The sequence below is a fragment of the Meles meles genome, chromosome 18 (genome assembly GCF_922984935.1).
Source record: "Meles meles chromosome 18, mMelMel3.1 paternal haplotype, whole genome shotgun sequence".
NCBI classification, from domain to species: domain Eukaryota; kingdom Metazoa; phylum Chordata; class Mammalia; order Carnivora; family Mustelidae; genus Meles; species Meles meles.
Genome location: NC_060083.1, coordinates 56,409,422 through 56,430,917, shown reverse-complemented (window position 1 = coordinate 56,430,917; position 21,496 = coordinate 56,409,422). Strand labels below are relative to the sequence as shown.

General features: G+C 53.6%; 1 protein-coding gene across 4 annotated transcripts in view; it reads left to right on the top strand.

Moving 5' to 3' along the window:
- Positions 1–10,404, top strand: part of SLC39A11 (solute carrier family 39 member 11) — a 390,505-nt gene extending 380,101 nt beyond the window's left edge. For all 4 annotated transcript variants that reach the window (XM_045983907.1, XM_045983906.1, XM_045983908.1 and 1 more), the window contains 3 exons: positions 5,253–5,351; positions 7,790–7,948; positions 8,713–10,404. In XM_045983907.1, coding sequence (XP_045839863.1) covers positions 5,253–5,351; positions 7,790–7,948; positions 8,713–8,791 — 337 coding nt within the window. In that variant the 3' untranslated portion in view covers positions 8,792–10,404. The remainder of the gene's footprint in view (positions 1–5,252; positions 5,352–7,789; positions 7,949–8,712) is intronic.
- The last annotated feature ends 11,092 nt before the right edge of the window (positions 10,405–21,496 follow it).

The window sequence follows — 21,496 nt, the reverse complement described above, 5'->3', positions numbered from 1 at the left end:
CTCCTTGCCTCCAGAGTGGGCTCAGCCTACAGGGCGCTGCTGAGTGGGCATAACGCAGCACCTGCCTCCCCTGCTGGGGACCAGAGCCTGGGTCACCCTCTCTCCTGGATGGTTTGATGGGTCTGTGTGAGGCCCAGAGGACCCCAAGCATGTGACCACTGTCACTTTGTGGCTGGGTGACCTTGGGGACAGCTGCTTGTGCATCAGCTTCTCCATCTGTAAAATGGGGATATTGAGGTGGTCGAGAGGACTAAGGCTGTTGCGACATTTAAAACACCCACAGGGGCGCCTGGGTGGCTCAGTGGGTTAAAGCCTCTGCCTTCAGCTCAGGTCATGATCCCAGTGTCCTGGGATCGAGCCCCACATCGGGCTCTCTGCTCAGCAGGGAGCCTGCTTCCTCCTCTCTCTCTCCCTGCCTCTCTGCCTACTTGTGATCTCTGTCTGTCAAATAAATAAATAAAATCTTTAAAACACCCACAGCCACACCCGACACTCCCACCGCCTGCTTCAAGGGGCAGGAACGATGGTTTCCATTCCAGCTGAAGGACCTTAGGCACCTTCTGATGGGCGTAGTGTCTGGAGGTGGCAGATGAGAGATGAGCGGACTTTGGCCGCAGGTCATTGCTGCGGGAACTGTGTGCTATGCTGCTGCCCATAGGACACATGCCGAAGGCTCTCCCCAAGTTCAAGGCCTGAGACATTAAGTGAGAGATCTGAGTGGACACAGCCAGTAAGTGGATCTCAAGGGAACCCTCTAAGCGTCTCATTCAGCATGGGAGTCTGCCTCCAAAGGTGGGCTGGACACCCCTGGGGTACATCTCCACACTTGGCCTTGGGGAAAGCCCTCAGGTGGGGCCGGGGCCAGGGCACTGAGTACTCAGGTTTTCCCTCGAAAGCCAGCAGACGCAGTGGACGGTGATGTTTTCCTATGCACAGGAACAGTTTTTACAAGACTGATGTCCAGGAGAACTGGCCTGTGACTTCTGCAAATATCCTTCGTGTGTGTGTGTGTGTGTGTGTGTGTGTGTGTGTGTGTGCGCGCGCGCGCACGCGCATATAGGGGCTTTGAAGTGGGGAAGGGGCAAGAAAGAAGGCCTGGATGGAGCCCAGCTTGCTCTGTTCCTTCTTCCCGTAGTTCCTGCCTCTCGCAGTCTCTCTGTCTGTCTGTCCACTAAAGGGACCCCCATTCTTCTAAGTCCATCACGTTCTATCTCAGATCATCGGCCTCTCCTGGAATGTTCTCCATGTGGTGCTTCATGCTTCCCTTACAGCCTTGGGCTCGTTGGGCACCATCCTCTAGTTCTTTGTAGACGGGGCTTTGTCCTCGATTCCACTATAAACTCCTTGAAGATGGTGGGGGGCCCTTCCTCTCATCTCTCTTCACATGTGACATAAGCTCACGCTCGTAGCCAGGGCTCAGTGGCGGATTCGGAGTCACCCTTGAAAGGGGGCTCCCGGCGGGCCGTCAGTTCCTATAGCTGGCCTTGGTCCTGACCAGGGGGAGGGAGGTCACAGAATCAAGACAGCCGAGGAGCATTGAGTTGGTGTGGGGTTGGGAAGGTCGCTGGGCGGTGTGGGAACAGCAGAGCCCAAGGGCTGCGTCATCGGGACCCTCAGGCAATTTTAATGGCAGGACCCCCTCAGGGAGCACCAGCTCTGGGCTGTGAGCTGTGACCGGCTGTTCACAGTGAATGTCCACAGAAGAACCCCGAAATGGAGAGTTTGTGTCCGGGTCGCGGACAAAGTGAAGGCCAAGTTGCATATAGCTTGCACTGGGTCGTGGTGGCACACCTGCCCCCCCCCAGGTCGACCCCCCACTGGCTGTCACACCATCTCCAAAGACATGCACCTTCTCTGTGCCTTTGTTTCTCCCTCAGCCATGAAGGTGTTGACCAACGGGGTCTCCGATGGCCCCATAACCCGAATGTTCTCTGACTTTTACTCTGGGGGCTGAGGAGGAGGAGGAGGAGGGTGCAGACGAGAACCCAGGCCTGGTCAAGGGGGAATGGGGTCAGGCCACTAGCTGCTTCCAGGCCTCTAAGAAAAAGCAGAAACCACCGCCCACCAGGATGGCCTTTCTTCCCGTCTCTCATCTCTGGGGATCAGTGATATCTGAAGACAAGGGCAGGGAAGTCACCTCCTAACCAGGAGCCCAGAGGCCAACATTGCCCCTGCCAGGCCCCAGCCCCCTCCAACCCACCTACCCTCCACTCTCCCTCTTTCCTCTCTGCCCCTGCTCTGCCTGTGGACGGCCTTTCCTGGCCTTTCTCTCCCTTCCCTGTTCACCCTGGTCCGGCTCAGGTGACAGGTCACTGTGGGGCTTGGCTCGACACCAAAGGGAAGGGTCCCTGCAGGGGGAGAGCCTGTGGTTTCTTTCCTTTAATGAGCCCTGCATCCCCGCCCCCCTCCCCCTGCTGCTAATTTGCCACAGTCTAGACTGGCGATGGTGTCTTTGTGCTCCCTCTGGGAAGAACAAAACACAGAACACAGCAGCCTCACTGTCTTGGGAAGGCCAAGGTGTGGGTTTTCCCCCTTGCTTTTGAGTCCTATTTGGAATCTTCGTAGCCTGTCCTGGAAAGTAAAGGAAACTTCTCATCTGGGCTCCTCCTCCCCAAAGCGGAACGCAGGAGGGGATGGCTCGGCTCATGAAACCCCACTCCCTGGGGATGCAGCAGAGAGGGCCCGGTGGCTCACGTGGCGCCCAGGGAGAGCAGAGTAGGGCTGCAAGAGGGAGGGGGCATCTGGGGCTTCCTTTCCTGGGGGGCTGCCCTCTTGCACCTCCTTTACCGAGTCCCAGCCTGCTGATCTAACCCCCCCTCCCCACCGCCCCGCTAAGTCAGCTCCAAGTTCGTGCTTCCACGGGACCAGCCCTGCCGGCCCGAGCCCCTGCTTCCCTTCTGCTCCTTCGCCCTGGGCACCTAGGAGCCCCTCTCTTCTGTCCCTGCTCTTGCTAGTCCTGGCTCCCCAGCATCAACCCCACTTTGCTGCTTCTGTTCTTTGTTCTCCAGGATCCTCTCCGGGTCTCCCGGTTCTGGGATTTCGTATCCAGGAAGGACCCAGTCTGCCGGCAGCTGGTCCCTTCACAAGGAGCCACCTGGGGCCACGCCAGTGATGTTGGGTGTCAGGATAGCGGGGAAGGGGCTCCCGGGTCGGAGGTGGGCGTGGCCACGAGCCCCGTCCTCGCCCATTTTGCTGCTGTCTTCGGTCATCAGCTCTCAGTGCTGGCGGCGCATTCTCCAAGTCTGCAATCTGGAGCCCGACACACGGAGCGATCCCCTCAAGTCTCCTGGGTGGGCCCAGGCCTCGGTGTTTGCTAACACATGGCCGGGGCCGAGGGCTCTGGGTTTTAATTCAGCCCTGAGCCAATGCAAGTGATGAAGTGGAATGGGGGTTGCGGAGGGGACCGAGTCCTCCTGTGGGGTCGCCCCTGGCTGGTTGATGGCTCACCGACTCAGGGCATCCGACGGAGCCGGGGGACGTGGGGGCAAGCACGTGTGTGCATGTGATGAGCAGAGCTAAGAAGCGACTCATGGGAACACGGGAAGGGCGGTGAATCCGTGGGGTGGCCCTTGCTGGGGTCGGGGGGGTGGCGAAGGAGCCCAGGAGCGCCCCAGGGGAGATGGGGTGCTCACCCGGCGAGGTGGTGCCTGCTGAGGACGGCCTGGCAGGACCCAGAGGGCGTGTACCTGTTTGGGCTGGAAGCACCATGCCAGAGCCAGGGCAGGGCCGAGGTGATGTGGCTTGCCAGGGATAGAAGAATGGGGTTTCTGTGCCGCTTATCAGGACGGTGGCTCCCGGACAGGATGTGGAGGAGGCTTCCACAGTCTGCCTGGCGGGTAGCTGCAGTCAGGGCCGCGTCACCGTGAGGACTTTGGACGGGGAGCCCCACCTTTGACTTGCTGGTGACATGGGGCTGGCCGCTCCAGGGTCAGTCTGGGGGATGGCGCGCACCTACCTGGGAACATGGCAGGGTAGACGGTGGCCATGGACAGCAAGCCCACCACCAAGTGCTGTTTCCACGGTCAGCAAAGGGGTACAAGGACTGGCCGGATGCTTTGATCTTTCTCATGAAAGAAATCTTGGATGCAGGGATTTGCAAAAGGTCAAGAAAGCAGGTTGTAGTCACTTATCCATTGGAGGGGGCAGGGGATACTGGAAAAGTGTGGGAGAGAAGGATCACCCCTTTGAGGGTCTGTTTGAGAAGGCAGGGCAGAGGTCAGTGAAATATTGGCAAATGGACCCTTAGGTTTCATTTCTTAAAAGGGAATAAATTTCAAATGCCCCCTGCTCCTGAAATAGGAGCTCAGGGTCAGTGTGGGCCATGACACTGAGGGCAGAAGCCTCTAGAACAAACTATATTTCTGCCCAGGGCTGGTGGGAGCTTATAGGGTCCTATAGTTCAAGCAGGGCTGGACAGTGTGATCCAAAGCTGGGTTTGGAGTCCCGGACCTGGGACCCAAGAAGTGAGAAGTGAGACTCTTGACCCTGATTCCAAGGCTGGCCCTTTTCACCCTCTGGAGACCGTGGGCAGTGTATCCTTGAGCCTGACCACTTCCCAGAGCCCAGCCCCTCTATGTCCCACAGGAGCAGAGGAGAGAGGACCGCGGTGAGCTCCACAGGGACCCAAAGAAGTGTGGTGCCAGGGCCAGACCCTCAGAGTCGGCGGGATAGCCAAGCCCAAGAGATCGGTGTCTCTGTTCAATAGTCCCGCGTCCCGTTTCTGAGGTTGCTTCTTAATAAAATGCCGTGTCCCCATCCCCATGCCGCAAGGGCATAAAGCCACAATGTGCCGAGCACCTGACACGTGCTGGGGACTTTCCAGGCACGAGGTCACACGACCGCGTACAGTCCTTCGTGGGAGAGGTTACCATTCCCGGGCAAGCCCGGCTGTGTTACTCATGAGGATCTGAGCGGTCCAACAGTAAATGATTTGCACAGAGTCATGCAGCTAACGTGGCAGACCCCCAGGTCTCCCACATGCCCAGCCAGCACGTTCTCTGTCCACGGGGGCGCCAGAAGGACCAAACATGCCCGGGAACCAGGTCTGCGCCGGCCCCTCCTTCTCCATGTGTCCTGCACCTCCACGCGTGCCCAACCTCTCTCCTTCCTGCACCTGCTGCAGGTCTCACCTGGGTCTCTCACGCCCAAGGAACGGCCCTGGGTCTAGGCCAGGGGGTCCCGTGTGTGTGTGTGTGTGTGTGTGTGTGTGTGTGTGTAGGCGCTGCCTTCATGTGCCTTTCTTGCTCTTTCAGGAATTTAGCCATTGGGATCGGGATCCAGAATTTCCCAGAGGGCCTGGCTGTCAGCCTCCCCTTGCGAGGGGCTGGCTTCTCCCCCTGGAGAGCCTTCTGGTAAGTTCTCCACAGTGTCCACTGTTGGAGGGGGGTCGTGTCTGATGTAAAGCTCAGAGCAGCCCTTCGCTCGGGCTTCCTTCTCCAACAGCCACCTCTTCTATCCCGGAAGTGACCCCAGAGCGTCTGCTAAAAGGGCGACCGTCTCTTTGAATCCTGCACCCCCAGGGGTGGAAGGAAGCTCAGGAAACTCATCTCTTGACCGTCGACCTTTACATAAACCAGCCCCAGTGGTCATGTTTCCTATTTCAGAATGCCTCCCGGTGTGGCCACGCCCTCCCAGTGTTGGGTCCCCGCCATCAAGTAGGGTCTACTCTTAATGTCACATGCCTTTACGTAGGCCCATCTGACCGCAGCCAGCCCCCAGGAGTCATGACCCTGGCCCTGGTCAGAGCCCTTGTCAGCGTGAAGACCAGGACTGTGTTAGTAGGGTCTGGGAGATGATGCCTCTTGCTCTCAGAAAACTTCGTGTTTTCATAGTCCCTGTGGCTGTTCTCGTCTTTTCCTTAACGTTATTTTTTCAGTGCCGTGTAAGGTGAGTCCTCAGTTTTCAGAGGGGAGAACCGTGGCCCAGAGTGTCAGACGACCGGTGCTCGGTGGTGACTCCGAGACCAGAAGTCTAATTTGTCCCTCAACTCAGGACTCTGAGCCCCAGAATACCTCTTTGTTGAAATAATCGCTGCTCTAGAATGTTCAGTGAGGGCATTTTAAAAGACTGCTAATAACAACAATTTAGAAACGCCTTCCATTTTATGGGACCTTATGACTTACAAGTTCTTACACATACTTAAATTATTTTATTTTATTCTCTTGTCTCTCTTTCCATTGTTGGCGTCTACAGAGCAGAGGACAAGGTGAGGACAGGGCAAGTAGCCTTAGAGATTTGGTTCGAATGTGAGTTCCAGGAGCCCCACAGCTGTGACTGTTGGGAGGCGATTGAATGGGGGGGGAGCTCGGGGTCAGCGTCTGGACCCCCGAGACTAAACTTCATTTCTTCTTCGCCAGTCTGGGCTTGACGTCAAACTCACCCTTTTTCCCCGAAGTGACAAAGCCAAGGCCAGGAATTATACACGTACCACAGAGCTGCAAGGTCTGCTGACCCATCCACACAGCCTGAATCAGGAAGTGGTGTTCCCCTTAGAGGGTCCTGCAGTGTAGACAGTGACTCCCCCATGCCAACTGTCTGCTCCTGCTCAGGGAGAAGCGGCGGGCAGAGGGGAGCTTCACAGTCCTGTCCTGTCTCTGGGGAGGCCCGCTGGGCAGAGAAATGCCCCTGGGCACTTCTGGGTTTCCCTAGTCCCATTTTACAGTCGGAGAGATTGAGGCTCACAGGCAGTATATCTCGCCAGATGCCCACACCAGGGATCATGGGAAAGATGTCCCAGCTCTCTTATCTGTTGGTATTCCACCCAACAGCTGGCTGGGCTCAGCTGCGGGGACCAGGTAGCAGCTTCTCTCCTGCTCTCCGAATCCTCAGGGCTCATGCCGGCTGCTGTTTTCATGAGGGCCCCTGTGACTTCAAGCAACAGAGGCCCACTCTCACTTGCTCAAATAAAGGAATTCTTTTTTTTTCCCCCCCAAGAGGAAATCTCACCTTAATCTGAGATGGGGGTAGTGGGGAACCAGCCCTCGGTAGACACCTGGCCAGGTAGGTCCTCAGCAGAGGGGCGGGGGTGCAGCTGCCTCGGAAGGGGTGCAGCGGTGGCTCGAACCCCCAAACCCTGTGGGCACAGCCATCCTTGGGAATCACCACTCCTAACCATTGTCCTGCCGGTCAAGGGACAATGCCGGCATGGGCTGGCGACTGCGTAGAGAACACAGCGGGCTATTACTCATAAAAGGAAGCGAGCGCCGATATGTGTTACAACACGGGCGCACCTTGAGAACATTCTGTGGGATGAAATACGCCAGCATTGCCGGAGTCCCTTTATATGAAATACCCAGAATAAGCAAGTCCGTAGAGACAAAAAAGCTCATGAGTGGTTGCCGGGAGCTGAGGGGAGGGCAGGGAGGGAGTGGCTGCGAATGGGTATGGGGTTTCCTTTTGTGGTGATGAGAATGTTCTGGAACCAGGTAGGGGCGATGGTTGCACAACCCTGTGACTGTGCTAAAACCACGAACTGTACACATGAAACGGGTGTGCCCTGTGGTATGTGACTTAGAGCTCCATAATGCTATTGTGGAAAACAGACAATGTGGAAAACTTAAAACCCTACAGGACACGAGGAAGGGGGCACCTGCCGTGCCAGAGGAGGTCGGGGAAGAAGGAGGGGGCCAAAAACCCAGCGGGGTCCTTTTGCACGGCCAGGCACAGATTCGACGTGGAATGACGTGGCTCATTCCTCTGCCTTCTGGGGCTGAGTCAGCAGTCTGAGTGCGCTGGCTGCCTGTCTGCTTGACCCTGCCCATGGTGGCACGTGTCTCTGGTCTCTCCTTAGGTACGGGCAGCTGAGCGGCATGGTGGAGCCGCTGGCCGGGGTCTTCGGTGCCTTTGCCGTGGTGCTGGCTGAGCCCCTTCTGCCCTACGCCCTGGCCTTTGCTGCTGGCGCCATGGTCTATGTGGTCATGGATGACATCATCCCCGAGGCTCAGATCAGGTTGGAGAGCGAACCGTCCCTTATCTCCCCCTGGACACTTTCCCAGTCGCAGGGCCTCAGCCTCCAGATCTTCTCTTTCTTCATCTTTGCTCCCACCCCTCCCCACCCCCTTCTCAGCTGTGCTGTCTGAAATGGAAGGGAACAGAGCAAGGGGCACGGGGTTGGAGAGACAGACCAGTCACACTAGGCAGGAGCATTCACACTCCACTAACCTAGATGATCAGTTTTGTGTCTTGTCCCTTTCTCTCCCACCCCTCTCTTTCTGGATGTTTCTGGGGCTGGAATGAGGGGAGAGGTGAGCTCTGATAGCCAGAGCTATCCATCAATAGTCTCATTGTGTTGCTGTGGGCCAGGGGTCAGGGGGTAGGGGCTCCTTTTCTTTGTTTCATTTGGTTTTTATAGCCGAATGATGTTGAGGCCAGTTTAAAAGGTCAGACTCAATAATATCGTCAAGAATTTAATTATTCAAGCATATATTCCAGAGCCACGAGAGGTACCTTTAGGTAAGTTACTGCTGTATGCCTCAGTTTCCCCACCAGTAACGAGGGAATCGTGGCAGGACCAATCTCATGTGATCGCTCTTCGGGGTTACATGAGTTAGTTTGCCTGGCATGTAACAAGCCCCAAGAAGTGTTACTTGTCAGTATTAATGTTCTTGTAATCAGAGTAGTGTACTTTCTGTTGGAATTGGACCTCACAAAGGATGCTTTCAGCTTGGATGGTGTCCCGGAGTACATTAAAGTCTTCCTTCCCTTCCTTCCTAGTGGTAACGGGAAACTGGCCTCCTGGGCCTCCATCCTGGGATTTGTGGTGATGATGTCCCTCGACGTTGGCCTGGGCTAGGGCTGAGAGGCTTCGGACCCCAGGAAAAGCAGCGCCAGGAAACCACAATGGTTGGCTTCAAGTGGGACCACAAGCCTCTTTCTTTACATGAAAACACTTTTCCTTTCTCACCTTTTCATCTCATTATCCTGATTGACTCTGATGATCATAAGGCAATTTTTACTGTTCTTTGGAGGGAGATCTTGGTTTTATTTAGAATGTCAGGGTGTCATGGAACTCCAGATTTTTGTTCGACCACTGCAGAGAACCTTTCTTCAGTGGGATGATCAAGGACACGCAAGTCAGGGAAGTCTCTGCTTCCCACCCTTGGTCTTCTTGCTGGGCTCCGTGGTAGCTTCTCAAGGTCACCACCTGCAGGAGCAAGCAAGCCACCAGGAGAGAAGCCTCCTAAGCAGTTTTGCCTCGTGACTCAGAGCGGAATGGCCAGGACATCTCTCCTCTGTTCCTCCTGATCATTCACTAGTGATCATCTACTCATGAGACCGGAACTAGAACGTCATGGACAGAGCAACCCACGCTCCAAGATCCAACCAACCCAAGAGGAATCTTCCTTTCCTCTGCATCCCCCAAGGGAGATGCTGTACGGAAGGGGACACAGACAAAGGGAAGGAAATCGGTTAGTCTGTCTTTCTTTTTTACATTTTTTTTAAGGCAAAGATGGACACTATTGATGTTAAGGGAATTAGGGAATTCAGACAAGTATGAACTATGATTAGAGACCTCTGCTTTCTATAGATTCTGGAGCAAAAGGGTTTGTCATGGTTTCCAAGTCCCCTAGACATTTATTTTGGTAAGTTTTATAGCCTTCAGTTTTCCCAGAGACTTGGGGACACCAGCGGACGGCTGGAACTGAGACCCTCAGGTAGTTACGGATCGAGCCACTTAAGCTAACCCAACTGAGAGAAAAACATTTGGAATCTGCAGTAGGTCCTTCCCTGTTGACCATGTGACTTGTCGCCTGACCTTGAACCCTCAGGCTGTCACAGGCTTTGCTGGAGTTTGGCCAGATTGTTTAGGATGAAGAAGGAAGTAGGTGTCGGAAGAAAAAGAGAGATTTTTTAACATTCCCCTTGTAGGGTAAACCTTAGCCAAGTCATCATCCTGAAATGACTCTAAAGGATGACTTGAACTAGACTAGAAGCTAGTCTGCTCCTTCCTACACGTAGTTTCTCCAACAGGGGTGATAAATTTGTCTGCTCCAAACAGAGCTAAGGCCTGCCGTCCTCGTTGGTCAGAGGAGCATGTGGGACCTTGAGTGGGCTCTGCCAGCCGGGCAGGCAGCCCAAGACCCAGGCGTTCGGGTGTTGTGTTTATCCATGCCGGCCCTCTGAGTTTACATGTTGAATTGCTTCCAAGGGTGAATTTCCTGCTCTGTGAATGCTCTGAGACCTCAAAGGCCAACCTTATGCTGGGCGCGTGTGTGTTCTTCTGGAGCACTGATGATCACAATGGAAGACACATTCAGAGGTTCTGATTGGTTGAAATTAATGGGTTTGTTGGTTGGTGTATGAGTATGTTTATGTCTTTGTATGTAGTTCTACATAATGCAGACTTTCTGATGGACAAGACCTCATAACTGTGATTAATATCAATAAAGGGGATGTTGTTGTGAATGAGCTGTGTTCCTTCTCTAAGCTGCTTCCTGCCAGGGTTGATACTGTAAGAGCTAACTAAAGTTAGTCCCAACAGCTCCCCTACCTAATATCAGTAGAAACAGAGGAAAGAGCCCTGAAGAGATGGGCTAGTTAGATTCATGGTTGTCAACAACAAACCCAACTCCAGCTAACTTAGACGGGAATTTAATGGAAGGCCCTTGGGAGCTCATAAGATCTGTAGGAGAAACGATTTTGAAAATGGGCTAGAGCCAAGAAAGCTAGAGATCTGAGACCATGACCCAATTACATGTCAAAAACAGCTTGGTTTGGGCGCCACAGCCATCGATGCTGGTCCCTGGACACTGAAAACCACTCCTCAAACTGCTTCTCCTTGCTTCTACCTCCGCCACCATGGGGATGAACTCGAAACTCACCCTGATTCTTTGTGTCCTGGCTCCAGATTCTCTGCCTCTTCCACAGTGGGAGGGGTCCACAGGAATCAGTCTTCAGCTCAGTAGTCTCTGGGTGTCCCTGGAGTATCACCAACACCCAGGGTCAGGGGCCCGTCCCATATAAACCATTCCCAATTGGTAGTGGAATTCTAGGAGTATGTTAGATGACCCATACATAGTGGACGGCCTGGGTCACACACGACACTCAGTACTTCAGGGACAATCACCTGGAGTCTCTCGTGCGAGCACGGTAACCCCAGGATCGCTCTAAAAATTATATATGAGTAAAACCAGACTCATTTGGACTTCTGTTCTTCCCTCCAGTGTTGAAAAATCTATCCCTATACATATTTCCTCCCCGTCTGTCAGTAAAATTAGAAAAATCCTGAAATTGTGTTGGTTTCCAATACTCATTGTCCCCGGTTTGAGTTTGCCACTGCGCTTCCTTCGGAGGCATGCTGGGCTCCAACTCTGGTCATTTCTGGAGCCAGTACAGGGTAGTGTATGAGGAGAACTGGCTTTCTCTTGCAGGGTGACTCCTTCGGGCAGAGCAATTACAGTGTCTTCCAGAATGTTCCGGAAGACTGGAGGAAGGGCAGTGTGTTTCAGCTGACAAAGGAGGGTCTTTGAGGATTTAGAGTTCAGAAAATTCCAAGGTTTTCAAATCCTCCCGTGTAGCTCTGTGTGGCTTTTCCAGATCCCACTGCTTCCTGACCAGTGGCTTCTGCGGAAAGGCTGTCACTTGACCAGCACAGACATCCAGCCGGTCGCTAGGATCCGATTTTGCAGGTGACTTTCTACTTCTCTCAGCCTCACAGACACAGGAGGTAAGAGGATATTTAAGAACAGTCGTAACAGATCTCTAGGTTTCCGTCGTTTCCTTGAGCTACTATTTCAGGCCTGGAGCGTACAGTGTTTTCTCTAAGCTGCTGGCCCTGCCTCCCGGTCCTCCTCTCCTGACTGTTTGATGGAGGAAACCTCTTCCCCCAAGGCTTTGTCTCTCTCGGGCCCTTCATTCCAGGTGACTGTAGTTGAGAGGTAGGGGTAGGTATTAGCCTCTGGATCTTCGCTGGGGACCTGTCAGTGACATTCCCAGCCTGCTGCTCTGAGGGAAGGACCAAAAGGCCATTAGGTGAAGACTGGGGGCGGGGCAGACAGGTTGCACCCTCCTCGCCGTCTTTAAAGCTCGACTTCCATACTGTTATTGCCCCATTTTGCTGATAAGGAAGGTGAGGTCCCAGAAGCCTTACTCTCACCAAGGCGGTGATAGGCAGCGGCAGGTTTGGTTCTGCTTTGCACTGAGGAAGTAGAGAGTGACCTCCCAGACCCTCTCCCTAAAGCTTTCCGGGTGCAACGTTTATACCCCAACATCCTCTAATAAATGGTTGAATCTGTGGAAGTTGGAAGCACCTGGGAGCCCAGGGGGTCCTTCTGCCCCTCCCCCTCCCCGCCTTCCTTCTAAGCTGAGATATGATTTACATATAACGAAGGCACAGACCTTAAGTGTATACAGTTCCTCCAATTTTTACCTACGTGCCCCTGGGCCGAGCCTTGTGACAGGGTCTTGGGAAGCCACAGGCATGGGTTCTCCAGCTCTCAGGTCCTCTCCCCCCACTGGCTGTGTGCCCTGGTCAGCCGCCTGTCCCGCCACGTGAGGCTGGGCTGCCTTCGGGGGCGCACGTTCTGGGGCGCGGCAGGTGCCCGGTCACCTGGAGCCTGCTGGGCGCATCTCCCCGGAGGGCGCCGGGGGCGGGTCCCAGGGCTGGCTCCGCTGGCTTCGGACCAGGGTTTACCTGCGTGGGGCGGGGCCGCGGGGCGGGGGCGGGGCTCCCGGAACGCGCTTGGACCCGCCCCTTTCGGCCGCCCACCTGCAAAGAACTTGCCCAGCTGTGGCGAGGCCATTCCTGCTCCACCGAAGGGACCCCTGGCTTCCCGGGACTCCTTGCTGTCTGCAGGCTTGTCCCTTGCAGGGGTGGACCCGGATTTGGGGGATCCGAAGTTTATACAATCTGAGGAGCGCTCCTTGGGGAAAATAGAGGACACACACACACGGACGCACACACAGTTAGGCACAGGGCTTTGGAGGGGGCCCTGAGCCCAGGGTCCCAGCGGTTAGGGCCTCACTGGCTTTAAGGTAAGCTCCCTTCTGTAGGTACAACCCGAGGTGTAACTGGCCCTGCCTGACAGTGCTCTGGGATCTTAGAGGGTCCAGAACTTTGGGAGTTGTGTTGAGCGGGTTCACTTGTGATCATCTTCCCAACGCAGCTCAGCCCCCGCAGCTGTGACGAGGTTGGGTGCGTGTTGGCAGGCGGGAGGCATACTGGAAGGCACCTGGAAGAAGCAGGGGCAAGGCTGGCCCTTGGCTGCCAGGGAGCGAGGGTGGGAAATAGCAACCCTAAGCCTTCCTTGGGATCCACTCAACCCTCTTCCTTTCTAGTTCTCCTCCTCTTGACAGTGCCTGGGCTTTGGCAGCGACTTAATAGCAAAGGGGGCCCACCTGGCCACCGTCTGTCCCCAAAATCTGTTGCTATGATCGATGGGGCTTCCGATGGGGCTGCTCAACCTCAGGATCCTCTCGTGCCCTTAGGGCACTGGCTATGCCCTGTGTTCCAAGACATGGAAGACATGGGTGGATGGATGAGTGAAAAGAGTAGTTGAATTATGTTGGCCCAGGGCAAGGCCTAGGATTCGTTCTGTACAGCCAACACCTTGGGACCTGTACCCCCGCTAGGTTCCTCCCCAGATTAAAAGACCAGACTGGAAATTGCTTGGCATCTCCTCTGATGTATTCGCCCCTCTCTGGCAAACTTGGGGCCACAATGTTAACAAGTCTTTTAGTGGCCTTGTTGTCCAGCAGGGCGGGGCATGTGTCTGGAGTTTGGAGTTGGTGAGGACTGAGCTCTGGGATTTAAGGCCAGGCTTACATCCCTTCACCGATGGCAGGCCAGGACCTCCAAGAAGTCTAGAATGTGTCAGGGAGGAAGAAAAAGGTAGAACATGCCTGGGGGAGATGCAGAGTGAGGGGAGACCCTTCGGCATAGTTTGCTTCTACTTTCCAGGTGTACAGTAAGGGTGTTAGAGGTGTACCCCCCCTCTGACCCTTTAGCTTTAGGCTTGGATATTTAGGGCTGGATACGCACCTGGGTCTGCGGTCCACGCTGGTCCCCCCCACACTGTGGAGGGTGTCCCATCGCGAAGAACCATCAGCTGTTTTAGGACTAGTACTTGGGTTTATATCTCATCACACCTGCTCCCTTTCTGCTGCTAGAGTGAAAATGCTGATCAAACTTACTATGTGAGATTATGGCGAATATAAAATTGGTCTTTTACTAACAAGTCTATAATACAGGTTAAAAGAAAAAAGACCTGATTCTCTTAAATAAATGGTCTATGGATCTATAGATTTCTTCCCTGGGGACACTGGTCATATTCAGTAACACGGTGGGAGACGTTCACTCTGTTAGTTTTCTAGTGTCGTATAACTACCACCAGCTGTGTGGCTTAAAGCAACCCACATCCTTGTTTCCATTTCTCCGGATCAGGGATCTGGACGTGGTTTAATTGGATCCTTTGCTCAGAGTCTCACAAGTCTGCAGTCAGAGTGTTGGCTGGGCTGTGTTCTCTGGAGACTCGACTGGGGAAGAGCCCACTTCCAGGCACATGCAGGTGGTTGGCAGAATTCAGTTCTTGGCGGTTGGAGGACGGGGGGCCTAGCTCCTTGCTGACTGTTGGCTGTGGGCTTCCCTTAGCTCCAAGGGGCCACCTGTGGCTCCTAGAGGCCACTCACAATTTCTTGGCCCATGGGCTTTCCCAACACGGCTGCTTACTTCATCAAACCAGCCTCTGCAGGCGTGTGCTCACCAGAGGGAGTCTTATGTAATGCAGCAGAATCACAGGAGTGACGTCCTGTCACCTTTGTCACGTTCTCTGGGCTCATCAACCCGGGTCCCATGAGTTGACTTCACACCTTCACGGTTGTCCTTTTCATCAGTTGGGCTAAGCGTGACGCAGCAGACCACATGGGTAGGATGTGACTTTATTCTCTCGTGCGCACATACACTTCAGAGTGCCGCAGTGAAAAACTGGAAGGGTGGAATGAGTAGAGGGGGAGACAGACTCGAGTCAGGGGTGCCCACCTGGAGTCCTGAGGATCCTGGGCCTTCTGCCCTCCTAGAGGGGATGTTCGTGGGCTAATCCCCCAGAACCGTGGGCCAGAGCTATGGCCAACTCTCGGCTTCTTTACACGACCTAGCAGCAGGAACTGGGGAGGGTCACCTGCACTTCTATTCCCTCCTAACCCGTCTTCTCTCATTAGCAGAGCAGAGCTAAGTAGACAGCTTCAGAGTCTGGGTGTCAGCTTCCCCGCGGACATGGGAGGAGACCAAGATGCCCGAATGTTGATCACTCTCTTTGGTTTGGTCTAGAGGCTCTAACAGATCAGCTCCTGTTACGTATTTCATGGCAATGGTCGTCTGTGTCTCAGCCATTGGCTGTCCTTTGCAGACAAGAAGGAAGGGATCACCAATCACCCCCACCAATCACCAAACATCAGCCTACGACCAGACCTATAGGAGCATATGGACCTAGCAACCTCCCAGGGATTTTTTTAATGTGTATCTTTGTACACTCGCACCTTGTGTAAATAGACTTACATAATAAAAACAACAACAACAAAAACATAGATCAGAATCAAGTCTTAACTTTCTTGCTTTGGAACCCACACTTAATCATCAGGGAACTGTGAGGTGCATAGACTCCCAGGTCATGAGGTAGGGCTTAAGGCGGACCAGGCTCTGGAAACTAGGAAGGTTCATGAACTTACGCTGTCCTCCTTCCTAGAACTGTTTCCTTACCCAATAGGTTATGCATCTTGGCGGGGGGGGGGGGGGTGAGGGGGGTGAGGTAGGCGTGTGTGTTTGTTTAATGTCGAATTCTGGGCAAATGTAAATTTCTTGGCAACCTTATCAGTTTGGCAGGTGCCGAAGGGTTCTTTTTCCACTGCCGGCTTCCCCTCATCATCTTCACAGCCCCACCAGGCAGAGAGCGCCCACCTCTCTCCACTCACGGTGGACCCGGGCACCAGTCACAGCAACAGCCTCTGAGAGGAGGACACAGCCATCAGGGTTCGAACTTGTCCTCAATGAGCTCTGTCCTTCTCAACGTTCGTTTCCCAGCTGCAGAAGACAAGGGTGAAGATGGATGGGTGGTTTAACCTCCTCGTAGGGTTGGGTTTGGGGTAGAGGAGGCAGGGTAAAGAGGAAGGAGAGGGGGACATCAACAGGATCCAGATGGGGACCACCGGCACCAGGGGAGAATTGTGCTGCTGTAGCCCCGAGCAGCCAGATGGCATGCCTGTGGGCAAAGGCAGGGTTCTTGCAGAAGGCAGCTCCTCGAGATTTCACAGCGCGGACTGCATGTCCGTGTAAGATGACAGTGCCCATAGCCTGGCAGATGGTGCTCGGTCTTGGCAGACAAGCTCCCAGCAGGGCTTTGTGGTTTGGAAAGACGCTGCAAACAAGCAGGGCATGGGGCTGCCACCACCGCCAGCCACTCCCCGGCTCCTCCCACCGGGAGACCCGCTTTCATTGCCTCCCCACTTTCACGGATGGGGGAGGTGGGTCCCGCCTGTTTGGCGCCCGGGGCTGTTACCCATAAGCACCTGATGCCTTGCCTTTCGCTGGGTCATTGACTCTCTGTGTTGCCCGGCCCCGTGAATTGGTTAGCCTCACTCCTCGCAGAGATTTTGCTGGCAGGTGTAAAGAGGAATCGAGCCAGCCCCGGGGATGATATGTGTACGTAAGAGAAGGAGGGTAGGATCTTCAGTCGGGAAGGAGAGAGAGCACCTACGCATTTGGACGTGACTGTGACGATTCAGGGAGTGGATGGGTGATTTTTGATATTCCATCTAATCTTAATCGCCACCAGCATCATCCGCTAAGAACAAAAAGAGCCAGAGGAAATGAGTCTGTGGATAACAGCAGCCTGAGCAGAGCACCCATGGCAAACGGGACTCTGGCCAACGGCCCCCAGAAACGGGAACAGTGTCGTTTAGGCTACATGGGATGCATGACCGAGGGCGACGAGGGGATTACGTGGGACTTTGCCACCGTCATACCTGGCCAAACTGCCCTTCCTCCTGCTCATCAGTCTTTGTGACAACCTCCTTCCGAGCCCTGCCTACAGCTTTGACCAAATGTGCCCCGTGTTTAGGAATGGCCTCAGTTCAACTGATCTCTGCTGGGACACAATCTGGTGCTATAGCAGAAGTATTTTGGGGGTCGGGGGGGATGTCCCAGATGTTGCCCCGCTGTCCCACCAAAAATGATGACCAGGTTACTGTCCAGCCCCGCAGGAGCTGGCTCACCTTTCCGCTGCTGTCTGGTTAAAACAACAACAGCAACAAGGACGACAACACCAAGTCGCTTTAGCTGCTGTAATTTCAAAGCAAGGCCAGACCCGGTCATTTGCTTTACACTGGACACTGAAGTCTTACGCTGACGGATTTAGTCTTTCCTCTGTGTTTTTGATCTTTAGAAGTTGTTTTTGTTCAAATTTTATTATGGAGAATTTTGAACCTACACCTAGAGTAAACAGAATAGTATCACGAACCCCCTTGTGCCCATCGGGTGGTTCCAGCAGCCGCCAACCTCTCTGGCCCCCTTCACCTTCCTCTTCCTTATTATTTTGGAAAAAAAAAAAAAAAAGAAGGAAGGAAAGGAAGGAAGAGAATCCCATTTTATTTTCATAAACATTTTAATTTTATTCATAAATAGGTCAGTATGTATCTCAAAAAAGAAAAGGATTATTTTTTTATCTTTTAAAAAAATTTTTTTTAAAGATTTTATTTATCTGACAGACTAGAGCTCACAAGTAGGCAGAGAGGCAGGCAGAGAGAGAGGAGGAAGCAGGCTCCCTGCTGAGCAGAGAGCCCCGTACTGGGCTTGATCCCAGGACCCTGGGATCATGACCTGAGCCGAAGGCAGAGGCTTTAACCCACTGAGTCACCCAGGCGCCCCGAAAAGGATTATTTTTTTACACAACCCTGATACCATTATTATACCCCCCCAAAGTGACATTACATAATTTGCTTTAAATACTGCAAATGCCTCATTCCCTCTCTTTAAGTCGAGTGGTGGCCTTTGGCTAAAAACAGTAAAATCTTACCTGATATTATTTAGCTCACATATCCCATATTTCTAAAAGGAACTGGGCTTCTCTCAAAACTCATTCATTGGCTCATTTCCTTTCCCTAAATAAGCCTGTGGGGGTAAGCGCAGGGAATAAGACCCAGGGAGTGTGGCTTGCAAGCAGCCCTTATCATAACCCTGAACTTGCCTTGCCCCCGTGGCCTTGGCAGCTTGTGCCAATGACCCCACCCAGAGGGACAGCAGGTTTGAGCACGCCCTCGGTGCTCGTGCCCTCCCTCGGTGCTGAGTGCCAGAGCCCAGCCAGGAGTCAGCAGTGGGACACTTGTTTGCCGGGGGCGGGGGGAGTGATTGTGTGTTCCTAGGCAAGTGGCTCCCAGCATGTGGATAGACAGTGGGAAGGGGGGGCACCGGGCAGAAGCAGACGGCCAAGAACGATTTGCAGCGCTTGTGCAGAACTACACATACGAACGAGGACAGCGGCCACACGGCTTCCTCCAGGCTTAGACCACGAAATCCCGCAGGTTCTAGGGAGCCTGCCCCCTCTCTGGCTGCAGAGGACAGTGGCACAGCTTTCTGGCTGGTGTCGCGTTTGTAGGGAATCTCATCTGGGAATTTGTCCTTCTGTTTCCCTCTTCCCAGACAGGGTTGGTTTTTCGTTTGTTGTTTTTTGTTTTTTAAACTGCCAGGCACATGAGCTGGGGCCGTGCACTGCATCATGCTTGGTACCGTAGTAGCTAGAAGAGCCCTCTGGCTGCCTGGAGAAATGATTTTTCTTGCTGCACCTCTCTCGGCGCCGGTTTTGAGAAAGAATGCGTCAGAGTTTCAGGGCCACCTTCCCTGGCCCTGGTTGGCTTCTGGGGATGAAAGCCCAGCAACACCCCCCTTTGCCCCACCCCTACCCAGGTCCCCACCCCGAGCTTTTAGGTTGATTGACACTTTGCGTGTCAGTGAGAGCTGCCCGCTGCAAGCCTGGGGCTTTGCTGGAGAATGTGGATCATAACTTGCATTGTGTTCATCGAGGGCCCTGACAAGTGCTGATGGATTTGGCTTCCTTGCAAAGCCTGAGCTCTGGGCGGGGACAAAGGGCAGCATTGTTTGGCAGGGCAGGCCTCTGCCTGTGAGCCCACTCATTTGCCTGACGGTGGAGACAGGTGTATCACACGCTCAGCGTGCCAGAGCGACGCTGGGTGATTAAGATCTTGGCTGCGTTCCCCAGGGCCAGGCGTAGAGAAGCAGATGTGCAGAGAGGATTGGCCGTGGTCACTCTCCTCTCCCTGGAAATGGGCCCCTGGGTTTTCTTCTCTTAGCTTGGTCTTCTGAGCTCTGCTCCTAAAAATGGCATCTTGTGGGGGATGGGAAACTCTGGGTCCTCTCCTGACTCCCTGCCCTTTCCAGCTCGAGGGGGAGCACTAGGTTGCTGGGTATCGTCAAGGGGGAGGCACCCTGAAATCTTCTGGGTTGTTGCCATAAATGCGTAAAACCATTTTCATCATTTTAAAATCAAAATGTTAGTTTATTAAGTGCCAGGTAAGTAACGCTTACTCAGTCGAACAGCGCGATAACATTTGTAATGAGTCAGTCGTGCTCTGCCCTTTTCTTCCTCAACGGTGGATCTGCTCCCCACGAAACCCTTTTTCCATTCCAGTTATATGTTTCTTTTGATATTTACCTCTGATTTCCCAATACCATGCTTGTCCTGGCATTTCTCCGTATTTTGGTTTCAGATACTGTCTACTGACTTCTTACCTGGAGAAGTGAAAGTTCTCTTAGCCTTAGGTCTGGGTTCATGGCTAAAAACCTCCTGCAGTGTCTTAACCAAATAAGGAGAAGTTTCTCTCGTGAAACTGAAAGTGTGCTCGAGGTTCAGCCTGCGATCGGAGCCGGGGTCCCCCGGTGTCACTGGGGACCCTGCCTCCCCCTTGCCACTCCATGCTGCAATCCTCAGCACGTGCCTGCCAGACAGCCCCTCTTCCTCTTCTAAACCAAGTGACCCTGATTCTGTACAAAGCAGCAACATGCCTAGTATTGCAGGCAACGACGCCTGCGTTCTGGCCCCCAGAACCTGCGAGTGTCTTCTGGGACAGGCCTGGGAAGCAAGGCTGCCAGCAGGATGAAGCTTCCTAGTCTGCTGACCTTGAGATGGGGCAATCCCCCTAGAATATCAGGAAGGGCCCAGGGTCATCACAAGGGTCTGCATGAGTGGAGGACGGAGAGAAGGACCCTGGAGGGACGTGTTGAGAAAGACCCACCTGCTCATCGCAGGCTTTCGGGATGGAAGGGGCCATGAACCAAGGACTACAGGCGGCTGCCCGAAGCTGGAAGGGCCGGCAGGTGGATTGTCTCCTGAAGCCTCCAGAAGGATGTCGGCCCCGCTGATGCTCCCTTACCAGCTCGAGGCCCCTGCTGCTGTTACATAGTTTGATGCTTTTTGGATTTCTGGTTTTCCGGACGTGCTCTCTCTCCCTCCTTTCTTCCCCTTCTCCCTCCCTGCTCAGAAGGTCTCCTTTTCATTCCTAACGGGCTGGAATTTTGTGATACTGGATATTGGTGTGGATCCGGTTTCATTCATCATACTGGGCCCTTGACATGAAGCTTGCAGCCCTGGAAATGTGTGTCTGCTTTCTTAAATTATTTGTCTCACAGTTTCTTCTCAGTTTTTTTTCTGCTTCTCTCTTGGAATTGTTATTTGGTGGATCTTGAAACTCCTGGCTCGACCCTCTTTCTGATCACCCCTCTTGTATTTACCATGTCCTTCTCTGTCTCTGTCTCTCGACATTATCTTCTAATTCTGCATTCTTCATTTCCAAGAGCTCATGTTGCTGTGATAAGCTTTGTCTTGACCTTCTCACTTCTTGGGTGCAATACCTTCTTCTTTCTTTCCCAGGGTGATGACAAAAGGAGTTAGTAGGTTTTATGAGGTTTTTGTTTTCTTCCACTCCCTGCCTCAGTTTCCCCTGGGTTTCTTTCTTCTCCCTCCTCCCCATTGTGTTGTTTTGGTCTCTGTCCTACTTGGGACTTCCCCCCAATGCCTGGTGATGCCTCATTGGAAGCTTGAGTGGCAGAAAGGAGGACACAGAGATAGAAAAGGCCACGTGCAGACAGAAGCAGACATTGGAGTGATGTTACCACAAGCCAGGGTCTGTCAGGAGCCACCAGGAGCTGGACCTGGCAAGGAAGGATTCTTCCCCAGAGTTTTGGAAGGAATGTGTCCCTGCTGACACCTTGAGTTTGAACTTCTGGCCTCCAGACCATGAGAGAAGAAGGTTCTGTTGTTTTAAGCTGCCGAGGTTGTGGTCATTTTTTGTGGCAGGCCTTGGAAGCAAATGCACTCTCCAAGTCTGGAAGAAGAGAGGGGAGGTCAGCACCAGCAGCAGCCCTCCCGTTCGTCAAGAAAACCAGAGACTTCCTAGAAGCGGTCTTCCTGTAACATCTCCTTGGGCAGAAATAAGTAAAATAGCCAGTCCTCACCACAAGCAGGTCCAGAAAAACAAGAGTAGAATTTCATAAAAT